At 41.2% G+C, this 19,841-nt stretch overlaps 1 protein-coding gene across 4 annotated transcripts; it reads right to left on the minus strand.

The window, feature by feature from the left end:
• Positions 1-5,563: 5,563 nt before the first annotated feature.
• Positions 5,564-19,621, minus strand: LOC104379604 (cytochrome P450 2J4). 4 transcript variants are annotated; one of them, XM_009986907.2, is made up of 9 exons: positions 19,451-19,621; positions 18,023-18,185; positions 16,750-16,899; positions 14,784-14,944; positions 12,381-12,557; positions 9,808-9,949; positions 7,236-7,423; positions 6,429-6,570; positions 5,564-5,742 (listed from the first exon to the last, which is right to left on the minus strand). In XM_009986907.2, exons 1-9 carry the CDS (start codon positions 19,619-19,621, stop codon positions 5,564-5,566), a joined length of 1,473 nt encoding a protein of 490 aa, XP_009985209.2. The 4 variants fall into 4 exon arrangements, with proteins under 4 accessions (XP_009985209.2, XP_086474197.1, XP_086474195.1 ...); XM_086618071.1 differs by having other exon boundaries at positions 9,808-9,942; positions 12,374-12,557; XM_086618069.1 differs by having other exon boundaries at positions 9,808-9,964; positions 12,369-12,557.
• Between the last annotated feature and the right edge of the window lie 220 nt (positions 19,622-19,841).

Raw genomic sequence — 19,841 nt, forward strand, 5'->3', positions numbered from 1 at the left:
TGAGAGTCTGTATTTGCATATCTGCATATTGTAACTCCAGAAACTGTACAATGGGCAGACACAAAGCAAGGCCAGAGAATGGTGTCTGTCCACATTTCACAGCTGCTTTTCTCCACTTGTCTGTCTAAAAATTCTCCACGTCTGTATAAAAAGAAAAAAAAATGCCCGCAGCAATGTGAAGGCCACTTTTTTTCCTTCTAGGCTTCCTTACCCTGTTAAATACATGCAGCACAGACTCTTCTTTTACCACTTAATCTTTTCCTCATCCGCTTTAATAACATGTTCCAGGCTGAAGAGAGTGTCGTCAGTTCTGTCACAAGGAAATTTCTCCAGCACAGCAGGCATTACTCCTCAAATGTGCCCTGTCTGAGCCGTTTTAAGGCAAAATCTAAGCAACGTGGTCACAATTAAATGATGTGTTTGCAATTGCTTTTAATGAACTCATGGTTTAGCTCCAGAGATCCTTGTGGTGTTCAGTTTATGAGAGAAATGCATGATCAAACGAGAACTGGAATCACAGATGGATAGTGTAAACACTGGATTTTGAAAAAATTGCCTTATAGTCAGAAAAATCTCATCTATGATTGGAAACATCAATGAAACTGCTTTTATAAACAGAATTAACATTTAACTGTTTTTAAAAACAGGGTTTTGTTTTTGTTTTTTAACTCAAGCTTTCAAAAAATCTGTACTTCAGCTGGCAGCTGAGCAAGAACATAGAAATGGTAGATCGCAATGCTGAAATAGCAAGAAATAAATACTTGTCAGCTGAGCACTGTAACAAAGTTTTATATCCCGCTTACCATAGATCCTCGTGTAACTATATTAAAGCCAGCAGTACCAGTTGCACAGGTAGGGATGGAACATCCCAGCATACGTAGTTTCAAGCTAACTGAACGCTTCCACATGTCAGTGTGAATTTCTTTTTCAAGTTCAGTGAAAGGTGGCAAGCGATATCCAAGAACAAAGATTGTTTTTCAGTTTAGACCTTAGTGTGAATAAAGTCTTTTAATTATGTGATGTGTGTTATCCATGGCACTGTGCTTGGCAGCCCCTGCCCCATGAACAAATCCAGATGACAGAAAGCAACAAGCTAAAATTCGTGAACAATAGCCAGAATTAGTCTATTCAACATTTTCTGGTTTGTTTTGGGTATTTTGGGTGTTTGGTGGTGGCTTTTTTTAATTATACCAAAGTTTTCTCTGTTGTCTTGACAGTACTTAACAGCAAGAAAAGCAGAGAGGCAGGGTAAATGGAACATATGTTCTGCTTCTAAGCCTCGTGGATGCAATTCCCACATTTCAAATTATATAATTACTTTGTTTTTCCAACATCTGGGCCTGGTCTAATGCCACTACCTCACTTAGAGAAAATTAGCGTTAATGCAAGACACGGGAATTTCTTTGGGAGCTTCCCCAGTGCACTGCATTCCCTTACGTGGGAGAGACTACAAGTACAGAGGAAACTACAGGCCACTTATCTTGATCAGAGGGCAGAAGAGTCTGGTCATGGTGTATAATATCCATGTACCTAGTAATCAAGAAACCCTGCAGATACTGTGTTTTACCAAAATATCCAAGAAATCTTTTAAGGACATTGTATCATAGCATTTGAAGTTCATCCTCAACCAGTCTCATACTGGTGGCAAATGAACATGTAATGAACTCCAGCGTACCCTGGTGAAACTGGTTGGTTTAAAGTTGGCTCTTGCTGAGCTAGAGGCGGCAATGTGGGCACAGCCCTTTCGAAGAGAGCTTTGCTGCCCTCTGCCTGGTTCCTCGGAGGATGCACTGCTGAAATATTAACACTGGATAATATCACCCTGCAGAATTGGTGCTTGGCCTATGCTGAATTAACCAGCTTAGCCATATATACGACAGAGTCACCTATAGCTTACAATCGTCAATTCAAGATGAATCTACAAGGCAGTGCCTATGTTCATGTGGCTGCGTCATTGGAATAAACATTTTTATAGTATTCAAAAACGTCAATTCAAAAAGAATATAATTTGAAACAGCCCAAAATGTTTCATTTTCTCTGTAACACTCCTTAAAATGCATTCCTTGTAGAATATCACTGTATCACCAGCTGACCCCAGGATATACTCACATTATTAGCTTGTCCCGTTTCATCTGCTGTATCTCATAAACTATTCAGGGAAAGGGCTGCAATTTTATTATTGTTATTCCTTTAACATTAGAATCTCACACTGCAGGACAGCAAATAAATCGTTCCTGGAGCGCGGGCTAAAAATACCACAGGCTGAGATTTCTCCGCAGATATTAGGGCAAGTTCATAAGCTTTTCACTAAGAAAAAAGATATGTCAAACTCAGATGAAGGTGAGTTATTCACCTTTGAAATATTATTTCAAACTAATCCAGTTCATTTGGATTTTTTTAGGCTGATGATCTCAATGGATAAATACAGTTTGAAATAACGTCTCTCAGAAATTCCTTCATGAAAACTTTCTATTTTTTCCACTAAATCTTTTATTCAAGAAAATCTAAAGAACATGTTTTAGCTCACGATACTAAACTTGAGTTTGAATACTCTGGCTTTTAGAGGGATTTTGAGTCACTGCAAAACTAAAATGTACTTATCTGCTGCAACTTACCGGTTCGTGGGAACCATAATGATCAAGAAAATAGTCCCAGAGAAAACTTACTCCAGGAAGAAAGGAAGGAGGGAAGAACAAGAGATGTTGGAATAGGGTCATCCTCACCTCTGCAGCTATCTGACATTAAAGATGACAGGGAGAAGTATCCATGTTATGATGGGCTTCATGTTTTCACAAGGGTAATAAATCCAAATAAAATGGTCCTGCCTTTAAGTTCCTGTGAACCATAGCAAGTTTGGGGATACCTGTTTCTCACCTGGCTGCAGGCAGCAGTTTGGGATCGGATAGCATCAAGAAACTAGATCTTACCCAAGCTTGGTGTTTATACTATCAAGGTCCTTGATTAAATATTGAATAGTATTAGATGCCGAACACAATCCCATTCAGTGTATCTTTCCAGTTCGACATGGTACTATTCCTATGTATTTCCTGATTTTCACATGAAGTTTTGCCAAACTTCAGATACCTCACACTTCCCTAGAGTTTCTGAGATTGTGTCAAAGCCACATTAAAGAACAATAAATTACATTAACAGTTTCTCTCCTGAGAACAGACCTCCAGCTGTATCATCAAACAGAACGAAGTAACTTTGACATTATTCGGTGAGGACTGACTCTTTTCCTCCCAGTGCTTACAATTTGATTATTTTTCCAGGATATTCTGAGAAGTGCAATCAAGATAACTGATTCGTAACACTGCAACTTCTCTTACCTTCTGAAGACAAGCAAATGTTTGACCTTTTCCCATCCTCCACAGGTTCTCACAGATAATTGCTAATAGCTCTGAGGTTGATACTGTTCCCTAAGTGCCCTGTGATGAATCAGCCCAGCCAATCTGAAAACATCACATTTATCTAGTTATTTTCTAACCCCTTCTTCCTATCTAGACAGAAATCTTCCATGAACATCAGTGGTGTTAAACGTACTGGCCTCTGGATCACCATTGCCATTTTCATTGACAACCAAACCCAAAAAAGGCACTAAATTGTCCATCTGCCAGAGAGCCTTTCCGATGCACTGTAGTTATAAGAAACCAGCACTTTTCTCGGTCCTCATTATACTGCTGAAATACAGAATTTGTATTTATTACTTATATTTGCTTTGTGTATAAACTTTGTGTAAAAACTAACGAGCAGTTTTTGTCACAGACAGACATTACCACAACCATGTGTGAACAACCTACCCATGTATAACTCACAGTTTTCCTCTGAAGCACCCGGTACATCTCCTCTTGAGCATCCAGACAAGCGTATTTATGCTGTTGTTTTGGGTTGTGTCATTCCCATGGGTTCAGGCAACTCAACGTGCTCCGGCTCCATAAGGGCCTTCCTGAGCAAACTTCCATCTCAGGCCTGTTTGTGAGCTTCCCTTTTGGAAGGATATCTGGGGAAGCATGTGGCCATCAGGAGTGACAGCATCACATAGCAATGACGTCAATGCTTGTAATGCTACTGATGTTTCCAGCTTCATTTTTAAGAAGCAAAGACAGTTCCAGCATCCCCAAATCACAGCATTTTCCGCTTTGCCTTACCTATCCGTGCACACATGCAAATCCACAGAGACTTTGACATCAGGTTTTAACAAGGGCATGCAGTTTTCTGTCAAATAAAATGTCAGGTTGTGATCCTCCATCTTTCACTAGTGCTATGCTGCCATTTAATTTAATAACAGCTAAATATCAAGTGCTTACTGTTTTGACGCTGTGTTCCATCAGCTATTGAATTAGAAATAATGGGACAGGTCTAAACTTGTGATTCATGTAAACTGTCTAAACTAATCTCAGTCACACAGTGACACGACATCTAGTGATAACTGATTTAACAGGTGATTGTTTAGCCGTCCTATCCTCTCTCACGGAAACTGGAATATTAACGAAGGACAAGTTTACTTACACTTTACACATCTTTTCCAGACAAGAGACATAAATTTATATTCACCACAGGAACTATTTTTTTCCTTTTCTGCTATTATAAACTCTTTCATTGAATTTGACCAGTATTTTGTGTATATGATAAGCCCTTGTAGCTTCAGGTATACTGCTGAACTTCTGAGGTGATTAAAAAGTATCTCTGGTGTTTTCCATGTGTATTTTTCAGTTTACCATCAGCTCTAATTCCAGCAAGCTCCTCAGTCCCAATTGCTCCTTGAAGGAGCTCCTTGCACCTGCTGTAGCAACCGCCCAGTGCTGATCCTGACAAGTCATCCAGAAGTAAACAGTTGCTCTGTTAGAAAGGAGAGGACTTTCCAAAAATTAACTTGGCAGAATTTTAAATATTAAAGGTATCTGCCCTAAAATAAATCCTTTCTCTGTGTCTTCACTCTGTGACTGAGTTTCAGCCTGCACCTTTTCTCTGCTGTACTCAAACCAAATATCCTCTGGCAGATATAAAGATGCAGTATACATATTCTTCTGGGTAAAATCCAGAAATCCTCAGTGAACTGTCAGTCATCCATAAATAAAACCAGTTGCTAATTTTTCCTTCACATATTTTATTAGTGACCATCAACAAAAAGTTGACTGAAATAAGCGATGACAATAATATTAAGTGGCAGAATTTTTCAGGTATGTTTTTCCAAACTCCATTGTTATCGAAAACAGGATAACTTGGAGATAATGAATCCATTTTTGAAGTCTGCCAGTCATTTTTGCCATTTGCTTACCAATGTGCCAGATTTAAACCTGACAGGCCAGACAGCAACTGCATGATGCCTTTGTGGTGGAGAATGATAGTGTGCTCCAGATCAAAAGAACTTTTAGGAAAAAAAAAAACAGATCACCTTCAAGAGCAGGTAACAGGGTCTGAACAAAATTATCTGCTCTAGACAAAAGGTGGCTTTTGGAGCAGGAATTCATATCCAAGACAAAAATAAAACTTGTATGGTCTCAAGACATGTTGACAAAAGTAAATAAGATTGCTCAGTGGATGGTCTGTGACGTGCTGCAGCCTAGCGTGGAATGGCACAAACCCGGTACGGGTGAGGCTGCAGCGTACCCCCCAAAACGGGCTCTGTGTTGATCCTCGTGACCCCCGCAGGGAGACGGAAGGTGAATGCCCGCAGCAGGCTGGCAAAGAAAATGAAGAGCTCAGTCCTCGCTAGATTCTCCCCCAAACACACACGGTGCCCTGCAGGAGGAAGAGGGGAAGGACAGCGAGTAAATTACCCTGACCTCAAAAGCAATCGTGTTTATCCTTAAACACAGGTATTTTGCTGAGTCCAGAATTTCTTTAGGACTTAACGCAATCAATGACACAAAACTTCATGTAATTCTTCCTTTAAAGAATCCTCTCTGCAGCTATAGATAACTGTGCACCCCCTTTCTGCTCTGAGTTTTGCTTCAATTACCTCAAAAACTTATCTCCATTTGACTAACAACTTTAAAGGAATGCATTCAATAACGTAAAGGAAGAATGAGGACTTGCTTTTCCTGGGAGATGCCATGCTCCAGTTTTGTGTGCATAAAGCATCAGCACGGCTGCTTGCATGTACTTTCTAAATGTACTTCTGCTGCTGAAATGCATGCCTCTAATGAACAACCATGATCATTGGCAGAGAATTTCCCTCCAAAAAAAGGGCAAGTTAGATGTATACATTTGTCAGGACATCTCTGATTTTCCATGTTATTATTATTTGTTCAGTAGAACAAATGTTTACAGTTGAATTGGGAAAGGTTGCTGAAAATAATCATGTTGATTTTATCACTGTTTTCCACAAAGAGGTTTAAAATAAATGGCCAATAGGTTTTCAATATACATCTTAATTCTACAGACCCAATCCGAATTATTAATGTTTGTGCTGTCGGCCCGTTTACCTATTGAGAATGGTAAAAAGGCTTCTTTGCTCACAAAGTTTCCATCCTTATCCAAGAAGTGACCGGGGTTGAACTGTCGAGGTGTTTCCCACTGCTCTGGGTCATACAACGATGAAGCAATACTTGGAAAAACTATGGTTCCCTGAAAGGAGAAAAACACTAACTCAGTTCTGGCTGTCAGTCCTCCCCCAGCAGTCAGAAGCAGCTGGGAGAGACCAGTGTTGATTTACTTTCAGAGCTGAGTGTTGTATGCTGGTAGGTTCATTTCCCCAGTAGGAGCTGTGAGGAACAGGAAGTCGTCTTGTTTCAGAATGTCGGTTCAAGCCTGACAGTGAAAGTGGCCATGTCAATAGAAACCAACAACTGTATTTGTACTAAACCCATTTTCGCTTCTAATGTTACAAGTTTCTGTGATTTAGCTCTTTGAAAAAAGTTAGTTGCAAACCTGCATGCTTTTCCCTGGATCTTTTACAGGCTTTCTGCAGGCAAAAATTCAGCACAAATCAATCACAGTATCTTTCAGCATCAATCTCTAAGGGTTTGTCTTCCTTGGTTTGTAGAAACACTTGCTAAACTCCCCTCTTCCATCCAGGGGCATCTTTCAGTACTGATAACCCTCTCCCAAGAGCTGTGTCACTCAACTTAGCCTTGCAGGTGGTTTCTTGTCCTTGTTCCCATTCAGGCTATGACCCAGAGGTATCCAGCCTCACTGCTGTTGAGAAGACCCTGGCACAAACAGATTTTAATCCACACCTTGCTCCACTGATGCAGGAAAGGTCTGTAGGAACTGAAAACTGGTGTGTGTACCTTTTTGAGGGGAAAGCCGAGCAACGTCGTGTTCCTCACGCACACTCTGGGCATGCCAACCGAGATAATGTTGCTGAAGCGCTGAACCTCATGAACTACAGCATTTGTGTAGGGCAGTTTCCTCCGATCCTCATAACAGATTAGCTGGGAAGGACCCAGAACGGCGTCCAGCTCCTTCTGCACTTTCTCTGCAGAGAAATATTCACCATTGCAGGTGGAAAAATGTATCAAGTATTTTCAGTAATTCCGTTTTCAAAGACATTTCCCATTTACAACTAAAAGGACAGCAAAAAAAATAATGTAAAAATATAAGTAACGTTTATAAAGAAAAATAAAATTAGCAGAGTGTTCCAACAGCTTAAACATATGGCAGCTCTACTGCTGGGTCTGGAGTTATTTGGTTGTAGATTAATACAAGACACTCGCTCAAAAATTTAAAACTCTTAAAGAGTGGCCTTACTAACACTGAAATGCAAGAGATGAGTGATTTATCTTTGTGTTTTCTTTTGGCTGGGTGCCTCAGGCACCTACAGCCAGTTAGAACCACTACGCTCACAGCTCTCTGGAATTTAAGCCAGGAGAATCTGGGCCTTAAAAGCCTAATTCCTTTTAAAAGGAAACACTTCTTATGTAGGATGTCTGTTAAGTGAAGCAATGCCAACTAGAACAATGTCCAAATACCTTTAAAAAATGGATCTGCTTCTGCCAAAGGCGCCTGCCTTTTGATCAAGAATCACATGATTTAAATTACTTGTTGGGAGCATTAACAAAAATGTAATATTTGTTTTGTAAAATTCAAGAGAGGCAGGACACATGCAATAAAAATGCCTTAGAGTTTTAATAAATGATCTAGTCTTTTTCCAGGCCCTTTGAAGCAACACCAAGATGCAGGGAAGCCTGTTCTGCACTGATCTGTTCGTGCTCGTTCACACCAAGCCTGCTCAGTGACTGCCAGCAGTCCTTCACGGAACTGCGCTAGGTAGGTCCTGACAACAGAGATTCAAGCACCTTACAGAATTTAAAATGTATATCCAGAAAGATTTTTAAGTAAAGTAAATTTCCTTCTATGAAGAACTAGCTTGGAAAATCGAGCATGACTGCTTCAGGATCCAGTATAGTTTGAAGTGATCAGTCACTGCCTAAGTGTAAATATGCATCTTTGTTCCAGTAGTTCAGGGAACACGGAGAGCTGGATTCAGCAATTAGGCAACAGGCCAAAGTTTTCCATACGGTACATGATGGAACTGCTTAACATTGTCACTGGGTGTCACACAGGCAAAAGTATGAACATGTTCAAAAAGAAGCCACCAATTAAATGAGAACAGATGTACTGCTGTCAGTTCCTTATGAGAGTCTGGATGCAACGTGTGACCCAAGGAGCCCAGGAAGGATCACTCTGCACACACCTTGCTTTCCCAAGTATGTGCGAGGCTTTATATTTAGATAAATAAAATTATATGGGTGAATCAGCGCTTTCATAACCCTAATTACATTATGTGATAATAAACATGCAATAACACGAGATTAAGTAGACCTTCTTGTCTGGCAGCTACAAGTTGACAAATTTGTTCTTATCTTCATCTCTTTCCTCCATTTAACACCCTGTATTCCTCTGGGTATTTGCACATATTCTGCTGTCTAACAATGAGACTTCTGTTATGCAGCAAAAGAGATCATTTTTTCTTCGGCTTTCATTTAGTACTCCATGAAAGTGATTGATGCTTATTAAAAAGCTAGACTTACAAGTAAACTTCTTAAATATACGTAGACATAACAGATGAGCCATCAAATTCCCTTCCCGAGCGAAATAATTTCTGTTGCAAGAAACTCAAATACATCATAGAGTTAATTTAATCACAGATTAAATAGACACCCTGATACCTTGGGATCATAAATGGACTGATGGACAAAAACAAAGCCAAAGTTGCCAGTTGATCTTTAGGTGATTATCTTTGCCAATTCTGTGACCTACAGAGCACAAAGATGGGCAGATCTCCCTTTAGCCCCCTTCACTGACACTCAGCCAATACAAGGCAGAATGGAGGTAAGTTTCCAAAGAGTGACGTCCCTACTATCACACGTCAGTTTCTGGTTAATTATTTTCAGCCATCATTCTTGTTTATGACTAAGCCAGAAGCTAACTCAGTTTCTTGAAGGACCATCAGCACCTCACCAGTGGCCACTGTTCCTTCACGGATTATGAGTGCAAACACTCTGGCTTCCCAAACAGCAGCTCCAGTCCTCTTACTCCATTGACTACCCTATCACAAACTTAATTTCCCCAAAGACCTCAACCCCTCCATCTCAATCAGCCATAACCTCCTATACATATGCACACTTCCCAAACTGTTCACTCTTTCTGGGAACTGCCTTATGTCCGTGACTGCTGTAAGAGCTGGTATACAGATACTCTGGATCTACCAAAGCTGCCTGGCACAGTTCTACCAGTACAAAAGGTCCATGTGCCACTAGCCGTATACCAGTATCTAGGAATAACCTCTGATCCATGAAGATCTTATGACTTGGCTGTTTTATTGCATCAGAGATATTTGTGTTGTGCTTATCCACTCACCTTGAATGTCCGGATTTGCCACCATATAGAGCAGGCCCCAGTTCAAAGTAGTGCTGCTTGTCTCCGATCCACCCAAGAAAAGGTCATTTATAGAATAAATCATGTTGTCTTCATTGTATGTAGACCTGGGTTCATCTCTGGCCTGCAAATGATAAGATAAAGTAGAGGTTTATACATGAAAGTTAGAAAAATCAGAATAGCTTTAAATGTGGTTTTTATCACTGGTTCCAAGCTGTTGTTCTGCCTATAGTATAATCAAGAGGGACTAATAAAAGATGGTTACCAATAGAAAAAGCAAACATTTCACAAACAGACAAGCCATGTTTACTCCACTCTTAACCGTGAAGCTAAATCCCGTGTTCTCCACAGAAAAGGACTGTTGGCTTAATTGTGCAAATAGTGGTATATTTAGAATGTTTCATAAGTAAATGTTCCTCCGAAGACGTGTGCCAGCATGTCATTCTTCATACCTCAAGTCATATTCCATCACTTAGTTTTTCTACCAAGCAAGTGTTCTGGGTCAGAACACTGGGATGTCAGAAGTTCTTAACCCGTGGTATTCAGGCCTCTTCTCCACTACAAGGTCACAACGACTCACGTACAGCTGCTCTGGGGTTTTACAGTTTTCAGTCAGAAGTGTGAGGACATGTATGTGTATGCTGAAACCACGAAAAAACATTGTTATGGTTTGAGAGAATTCATTGCCTCAATTTAGGAAGGTTGTGCTCAGGGGCCTTGAACCTTTCTTTTACCAGTGGAGCAACTAGAAATGGGAAGGATGTTTTTCCCTGTTGTAATATCATCTAATCTTTTTATATTGCCCCTGGGTATCTATTACAGACAGTTCAATTTTTTTTAATAAACAAACTTGGATGATTTCCACCCAGCAGAGTTCCAGAAGAGCTCACTGAAACAATTTCAGGTCTACTGATGTTCAAGTCTCATAAATCTTAGAAGATCAGTGAAAGACTTTAGAAGCATTTAAATGCTTTGGAAGACCAGGTGTATTAATGTTGTACCAATACAAAGAAATGTAAAACAAGAGGATCCAAGGAACTAGAAGACAGTAAGGACATAAAAATATAGCAGCTGATACGGGAATCAATTAATAAAGAACTACCAGCTAGAAATACAAATTACTGCTATTTATTATGATATAGAAAACTGACCTTCGCAAGGACATCTGATTTGATTCTTTGATAGAGCTACCAGCTTGGACGATAATGACAATTTCACAGTTGCAATACACTTGGAGTTCCACAAGACAGTTGCTTTTGTTCCCCACAATAATAAAAAAGTCAAGTGCGACAAAGTATTCATAAGACCCATGCTAAAGGACTAAAGAGCTGGCTGACAGAAAGAGCCAACGGACGTTCGTCCCTGGATGCACGGCTCCGTGGCGTGACTGAGCGCAGCAGCAGAGCCAACACAAGGGACTGCACAAGGCAGGCAGCCATCCAGGACAGCAGATCCATTCCAGCTGTGCCAGGAGATGCAGGATGGGTGCCTACAGCCTGACAAGGTTGCAGTGCCTGCTGTTGCTGCAAACAGCACACAACCATGGCAGAAGGGGCACTGGCTGTCCTTGCAGAGAAGCACTGCCACCCAGGAGTGGCTGTCACTACCCACTTTTCCAGGAGATGCAAGAATAGATAATCCCCACCCTGGATATCTCGGTTGGTGCTCTGAGCCAGTCTTGCCTTGTCACTCCCCAGTAATACCAGCCTCATCTTGACACTTCCTCCCCATTCTCCCTTTTCTTCCTATCACCAACCAGAATAAGAGGAGGAATACGGCCTACTGCAGTGGAAAAGAGGGGAAAGGGTGATTAAGTGAAGGTAGAAAAAGTCACAGAGGGGAAGGGCAGCTGCTAGCCCAGGGTTTAGGGAGGGCATCTATTTCCCAAGAGATTCAGACAAAGAAAAAGTGATCCTGGTAAGGTCTAGAAAAGGGAGACATACGTGTCCCCACTCAACACTTATGCAAACCTCCTACAGCCTTTCAAAACCCTACGGATTGCCACCTACCTCTGCTGTGCCTGCCTGCCCCAAATGCCTTTATTTGTCACAGATCCCTTTGTGTGCTTGAAGCTTCACCAATCCTGGCACCCTCCTCTTCCCCAGCCTGTCCAAAACTCCATGGACTCCTAGATTATTTCCCCACCAAACGTTCTCAAAATCCAGCTGTCCTCTTGCAGTAAGCTCTCTTGACAAACCCTTACCAGCCAAATACCCTATCCAGAACATTCCAATCTGTCTCCTCAAGACCTTCCCAGTTCTCTTGTGGTCCACTTAGAAATGCAGTATTCTTTCCTGGAAGTCTTACACCATTTTGTAACTTGCGTCAATGAGAAAAAAATGCAGTGTATCAACCTGCCCTTCAATGAAAGGACTGCAAGGTGCTGTGGCATATCAATAATTAGAAATGATTTAGCAAGTCCCTGGTTACTGGATTCACATTAGGATGTTCATGAAAGGTAAGAGATTGTGATAGAAGGGCTCAGATGGGATAATTTGATGGTCAGTTTCACCTTATTCCCTAAGAAAGTACGATCAGGCAAAACAACTACTTACTTTTTCAATGTGAGCCAGGTAAAAGTCAATGAAATCCTGCAGTTCGTCTGGTATCCCACGCTCCGTGTGCATTCTTATCTCTCTCCTTGTAAAAGAGCTCAGGACATCATAGCAAGACAACGCCTTCTTATGAGGACCAGGGAGACGGCACATCAGCCAGGGGAAGATCTCGTAGAGCTGCAGGAATGACACACAAGAGGCACCAAAGTCTCTACCACCAGAAAATACACTTTAGGCCTACTAAAAAGAGAAGGTAATATTCACGCCAGCATGTGGTTTTGTCATCATTAGTGAAATATTCTGACAAAGACTATGCTCATGTTTTCAAGCTATGTAATTTCTATCTGTTCAATTCATGCATTCGATTACAACGAGCTGCATTCAGACACTTTTAAAAAGTGAGATCCTGCCCTCCAGTGGAGAATACCAGGAAGGAAGAAGCAAAGCCATCGCAAACTGTCCTCACCAGGATGTGCAAAAGCAGGTGGTACAACCCAAAGCAAGGGCCGGCCACCAGTGGCTGACAGACAAACTCAGTATCTCCCAAAGCACCCTCTACTAATCGAGCGCTCAAGGGTCCTCAATAAAACTTGAAACATCTGAAAGCCAGAAAAGCTGAGAAACAGCTTCCTAACATTTTCGAGTGCTCTCCCCTAGAAAAGAAGAAGGGGTTAGCTGACACAATCAGATGAATTTTATCCTCTCTTACTGTTTGGGAAAATCTGGCCTAAGAATAGCTTAGTTCTATCTTTTCTCAGTCGTCGTTCTGCCGAGCTCTTCTTGTACTCTCCTAATTACGCTGCAGAAAGCATGTTATGGTGTTCACTGGAGTCTGGCTGAATTAGATGAACTATGCTTCTGTCTTTTTGGAAAATCAGTTCTTATGGTCAGACAGCTAATTATCAATCAATCATCGCCTTCTCACAGAAAGGTAGTAGTCGAGCCTTTGGTAAGTTCACATAGAACTTCACATCCTTTTTGTTTAGTTCCATCTCTGGTATTTTTTTTCTTTCAAAATCTGTTCAGAAGATTTACATACAACTGTGGTCTGACTAATCAGACATGGTTGTCTGGATTATGTGCATTCCTGCTCCCAAATGCATGCACTTTCTGGCTACTATGGCACTCTAACTGTAAGTGGAATGTAGCTGTCAACATTCAAGACAGGAACTGAGCCCATCCACCTCCCTAGCTCCCAGTCCTGTCAAAACTCCTCCTCCATTTCTGGAGGGGCTCAATCCACAGGGTTCTCCCCTTCAGTGCCTGACAGCACGGAATCCAGTTAAGAGATAGGGATGTGGATGCAGCAATATCCATTTTTTACATAATACTGAGCTCCCTTTGCATCCCGGAAGTGGGAAGATTGCAGCGCTCCCTCTGAAATGGTTTGAACCCCTGTTCTTATTTCCCAGACCAGCATCTCATCCACGGGACTAAAGCAAAGCTAGGATAGGAAGGAGAGAAGAGAAGGAGGTATATTTTCTATCCCAAAAGCAGGCCTCGCCTGCCACTACACACAATTTACAGGATCAAAGCTAGACCAAGCGAAAGGAAACCTGAGCCTAACTCGGTGAGAAGAATGTTCCATGGGATTGAGGGGTGGAAATCTGTACTACAGGGATTGCTTATGTGTTTTACATTAAGAAGCTACTGCACAAGATGTTTGGGACAACTTTAGAAGTGGAACCAGAACCCCCGGGCAACTTGGATGACACTTCTGTGCAAAGCAGGCCTCTTCTAGTGTCAGATAAGTCCTTGAATCTCAGAAGAGTGCTGATTGTTTTGATTGTCAGTCTTACAGGTGTATTTGCTGGCTTAGCATGTCTTCTGCTGCCTGTGCCTAGAACTGCTCCTTGCTCAGGGGGAAGGAGTGGAATTTCTCTAGGAAGTCTTCAAGTTTCCACTTCTTATAGAGGGAATAGAGATAAGTAGCCACAGGCAAAACCCTTAGGTATTTGAATCGTTCTTCTCTCTGTTAACTGTGTGTAAAACAGTGTCTGAACTCGGCATGTGAACCACACTTCTAGACCTGACATTCAGTATTTAACCATCACAGAATTACAGAATCATGATGTCCAAGGCAGGAATCTCTTGTGCATGAGGGTTGAGAAACCAAATAACAAACGCCGCCCAGGAGCAGTCCATCAGTTTGTGCCTTGCTTCAAAGATTTAGGAGCAAACTGCCTTATCATAGTACTCAAACACAGGAAAATGAACACAAGTGACCAAGGCTGTGATGCAGAGCAATACCACCACGCTTTGAGATGGTGCACTGCCCAGTAAAGCTGCATGGGACATCACTCACCCATTTGAAAACTTCCACCTAACAGCTACCTCTTGAATCTGCATTTCTTTCTTTATGTTTTATTCAGAAAAAAAAAAGACAACAAATTGTTTACTTACACGATGAACAAAGCTGCCTCCAAATTTGAATAGATGCTCTGTGGCTCTAATCAGTTCATGGAAGGTTTCATCCTCCCTGGAGAAGCGATGTCCGTAAACAACAGCACAAATGACATTTGAGACAGAATGAACAAGAGGGAAAGAAGGATCCAGGGGTTTCCCTGCAACCATAATAATAAATGTCACTGTTAATGTCTCCTGTTCTGCTTTAGGAAAACGAGAGAATATTATAGGTTACTCAAAGAACTTTCAAGAGAACATTGCGTTTCAGAGAGATGCAGCAATCTTCTTACAAAGCTGGAGTATCAAATTGATTCTTCACAACTATGGCGCAATCCCATAATCCCAGGAACGCATGGCACCCTAGAGGAATGCCAAATGTGTAAAATATTTCATAATATGATCGACCCAATTTAGAGGTAAGAAAAAGAATTCCTCTCTGGCAAATTCAACATAGGACTCAAGCATGGGAATGACTGAAAACACTGTGGTCAAAAGAAATCTGAGGGGAAAACTGTGAGAAGAGAAGCAGCCTTCTTCAGCAAGAACATAAACGCGTGCAAGGCTATTCTGTTTTGTCTGACCTTGCTAGAGATGTACAACCTCCAGTAAGATAAAAATGCCGTAATCTTTCAATTAATTACATCAACAAAATAACAACTAATTTTAAAGCAATTTCTTGAAAAACTAATCTCTAAAAACCTATTTTGTGACTCCAGATTAAATGACTATAAACAACTGTCTTTATGTATGTACTGGTGCAACTGTCCAACACCCAATGCACAATTCTGATTAGCAACTTATTGTTCTGGGCTTTTCTTTCCTGCGCAGGTGGCCATATCTCAATCTCTCCTAGTTCTTCAACCATAGGATTGGGATAGATTTAATTACTTTTAGTTGATATAATGCTAGCCGCAGCATGTCCTGATTTACAGTGCCTTTGCATAACGATCAGGATTGGGAAATCCAACTCACATGCTCCTAACTGGGTCGATCAGGACGAAATGTTGTAATGAAGACGAGGTTCTAGTCACTGCTTTACGGAGTGCATGCAAACAGCCTTACAAGGCTTAATTCATCAGCACTGACAACGTGTCCATATCTTTATGCAGCGGTACCATATATGAGCCAGCAATGTGCCCTTGAGGCATCCTGGGCTGCATTAGGAAAGGCATGGCCAGTAGCTCAAGGGAGGTGATCCTTCCCCTCTGACCAGCACTGGTGAGACCCACCTGGAGTGCTGGGTCCAGTTCTGGGCTCCCCAGTACAAAAGAGACATCAACATACTAGAACAAGTCGAGCAAAGGGCCACAAGGACAATTAAGGGATTGGAGCACGTGACCTAAAAGAGAGCTGGGACTGTTTAGTCTAGAGAAGAGAAGGCTCAGGGAAGTTTCTTAAATGTGTACAAATCTCTGACGGAGGGGAATAAAGAACATGGAGTTAGACTTTTCTGAGTGGTATCAAGTGAGGCAATGGGCAAAAATTGAAATACATTAAATTCTGCCTAAACATAAGAAACTTTTTTACTGTAGGCCTGATTGAACACTGGGACAGGTTACCCAGAAAGGTGGTGAAGTCTCCATTCTTGCAGATATTTAAAACCCAGCTGGACTCAGCCCTAAGAAGCCTGCTCAGATTGACCCTTCTTTGAGAAGGGGTTAGACTAGACCATCTTCAGAGATCTCTTTCCACTTAAAGTGATCTATGACATAAATAATAAATAAGCTCTAGTTTTGCTTGTCAATTTTTGTAAAAAACTTTGGACAAGAATAGTCTCTCACTGGGTTTGAAAATACAGGACTGGGGTCTTTGCATTTTCAGTCCATTTCACATAGACACTGTAAGACTCTGCACACTCTCTTGTGGAACAAAAGCTGCCCTTGATTTCAGAGCAGGACAGAGTTCATACACTAACAACATCAGACTAATGACAAAAATGAACCAATATTTATTGCAGAGATACCTTTCATACTTGCAAAGAAGTCTACCAGGTACTGGGCCTCTTCTTGAACTCGATGCTCCAGACCTCTTTTCCCCAGACCAAGGCTGCGTAGAGTCCTCAGTGCAAACCTTCTCTGCTGCTTCCAGGTGTGACCAGTTGCCAACATAATCCCTGCATCCATTCAAGGAAGAGGTCTTTATCATGCTAATATTTATTAGAGACAAAGAATACATTAAAAGATGTACTAAACAACAGAACATAGTGAAACTATTGCATTGCCTATGAACATGAAGACACAAAGGAAGAGCTGTGGCATGCAGGCATATGGGCTGGGCTAAAATGGACAAACTCAACTTGGTAATAAGACGACTTGCAGGATTAAGCTTGATCCAAGACAACTAGGTATCTCAAAGTTTGACAGTTGCTTCTCTAGACATTCTCTGAAGCGCTTTCCTCCCACTTTCTTCTCTGTTTGGAGCTCACCTGACCAGGGTAATGATTCTCATGAAAGGAAAAGAGGAAGGAGTGCTGACTGCCCACAGTTAGGGAGAAAAGTTCCTGTCCACAGTTAGGGAGAAAAGTTCAGTACTTGGGCTTTGTGACAAATATCTTCAGAAGAAATAAACATCATACACTACAAGGATCTTTAATGTGGTATAAGAATCACCAAAGACTGAAACAAATTCAAGTTAGAAATACTTAAGGAATTAGGTTTCCTTAGTAAAAGCCATGGCCTCAAATAAAATAAAAGTTGTTTCATAATGCATGTGTTCATGAAAATCAGGAGTTTGGGAGTTTCCAGTATGATTGGGGAGTATGAAACCTGCAGCAAGGTTGAAACAGAAGCACACTGAACCTCTAGATGCAACTGTGAGAGTAAGAAAATGTTGACAAAAGGAAGGGGATGGGAAGAAGATGCCACCACCAAGCTGACTCTTCAATTTAAAACATAATGGTGGGAGGCAGCAAGTCCAGGACAAGGAAGCGTGCTGTTTCCTGCACTTCCTCCACTCTGGCACAACCTGCCACTGCCTCATCTCATCACCTCTGAATCTGCTCCAGTGAATATTTCACACAAAGCATTTCACACATCTTTTTTCTTTTGCTCCTCTTTTCCTCCTCCTACTATCCAAAGGCTGTTTCATCCCTCCCAACTTTGCAGTTCACCTGGCAGTCGTTCCTCATAGACAAACTCTACTACTGTGGTACCTTTGGAAGTAGTTACAAGCCACAAAAGAGCTGCAATTTGTCAAGGCAATGTTTCTGTGGAATATTTATGGATAGAAAGTCTCACCTTTTCCTTTGGCCATTGCTCTGAAGAAAGGAGACACCAACCGCCCAGAGACATCTTCAGGGTGCATGGTCATACCGTCTTTAACTGCTTGAAATCCATTCAGTATGACTACTGGGGCCCATCCAAACCATAAGGTGAATATGTTGCCATGAATTTTTGCCAGCTATAGATGAAAAGAAGCCAGGAAAGCACAGATGAAATCACACACACTGCAAACAAACGGAGGATGAACCTGTTTTTACACTGATTACAGGACCAGCCCTAAGATGGAATGATGTTCTCCATCTTTCCCACAAGATTACAATTATCTATGAGAGAACATGAATGTCTTTTCCAGCATTCACTGTTGGAAACAACTGAGTATTCCAGCTTTTGAGAACCACAGATCTATGTCAAGAAATATTAGGTAGCTTTTGTTACTGTATATAAACCAAGGCTCAGTTCACAATGATTCCTGTGACAAAGGGTACTTTCCATGCATGAATTTATTTCAAGAGGGTTTCTATCATTTGTACTGGGAAAGCGGCACAAAGGGAACACAGAAGTGTCAAGAGGAATAACTAGCTTTCAGAGGCTGGACGAGTTTCTTTCTTCTTTCCCCCACCTATTTGCCTATTTAGGTACCGGAACTTGAGTAAGACCATTCTGTCTCACAGCGTCCTTACTTCTTGTCTGAACCAAACCTGCCGTTTGGTTGGAATAACTGGCATGTCTCATCCAAATCACAGTGACAGAAGCCACTGGAGTTGTCCATTGAGAATCCTGAAAGCACTGTGAGAACCAGCAGAATGAAGTAGAGGTGGCTTTGCGCGCAGAAGTACTCCTCAAAAAACAACTAACAAAAGTTCGTGGGTTTTTTTTAGGTCCTGTCAACACAACCATATACACACATAGGGCATCTTAACAATCTATTTACTGCTCAATGTAATAGAGTGCCAGTGCTTGGAAAGCTAAAAATCCACACTGGAAAAGTAATTTTTCTAAAATAGTATTTCTTTTCCCTAACTGCAAATCTGATGTATTATGCCTAAAGGTATTTAATCTTAAAAGGATATTTGTTTTCATATGAATTTGTCAAATTTAGTGTTCAGGAGTGATGGAAGGATATCAAGTTTCACATGAATTTGTCAAATTCTATGTTAGAAGGTGATGGGCTTAAGCATCAGAAAGATTTTCACACATTCAGAACTTCCAATACCAATTTTCCTAGCTTGGCAAACTACTTTATGCTGCAATAATTTTTTCTTATTTTGCCAACCAAACCATCAGTTCCAAACCAAATCGAGTGCAATATCACAGTGGCCAGTTAACAATTACAGTGTGTTACCAATGTGGTTTTGGGAGAGGATGTTTTCACATAGCAAACACCACAAGAAATGGGAAATTACAAAGACTTTTAAACAATTAGGAGTATCCGAAAATAAATACCTTCATGAGGAGATCACGATTAAACTGAAAGTTCATTTGTATCAAGGTCCCAAAAACTGGGAGAGGAATTGGTCCAGGAGGAAGCTGTCTCCGTACTCGTTGCAACTTAAAAAACTGCATAATTAGAAGAAATATAACCAAAGCTATAAGAACCTGACTTATTGTCAACATTTTAACGGCTGCTTTTACCAGCTTGTCTTTATTGAGAACAGTCTGTTGAAGCTATTAAGGCTGGTTGCTCAACCAGTTTTTTCATATGAGATTAAATTTCATGTAATAACTATTCCCCGCCCCTAACCCTCCCTCTTTGTTACCAACCACTCCCTTTTGTCTCACTCATTACCTTCTCATGCTCAAGCATATTTAATAACATCATAGAATGGTTTGGGCT

This window comes from Tauraco erythrolophus, chromosome 11, assembly GCF_009769465.1.
Source record: "Tauraco erythrolophus isolate bTauEry1 chromosome 11, bTauEry1.pri, whole genome shotgun sequence".
NCBI lineage: Eukaryota > Metazoa > Chordata > Aves > Musophagiformes > Musophagidae > Tauraco > Tauraco erythrolophus.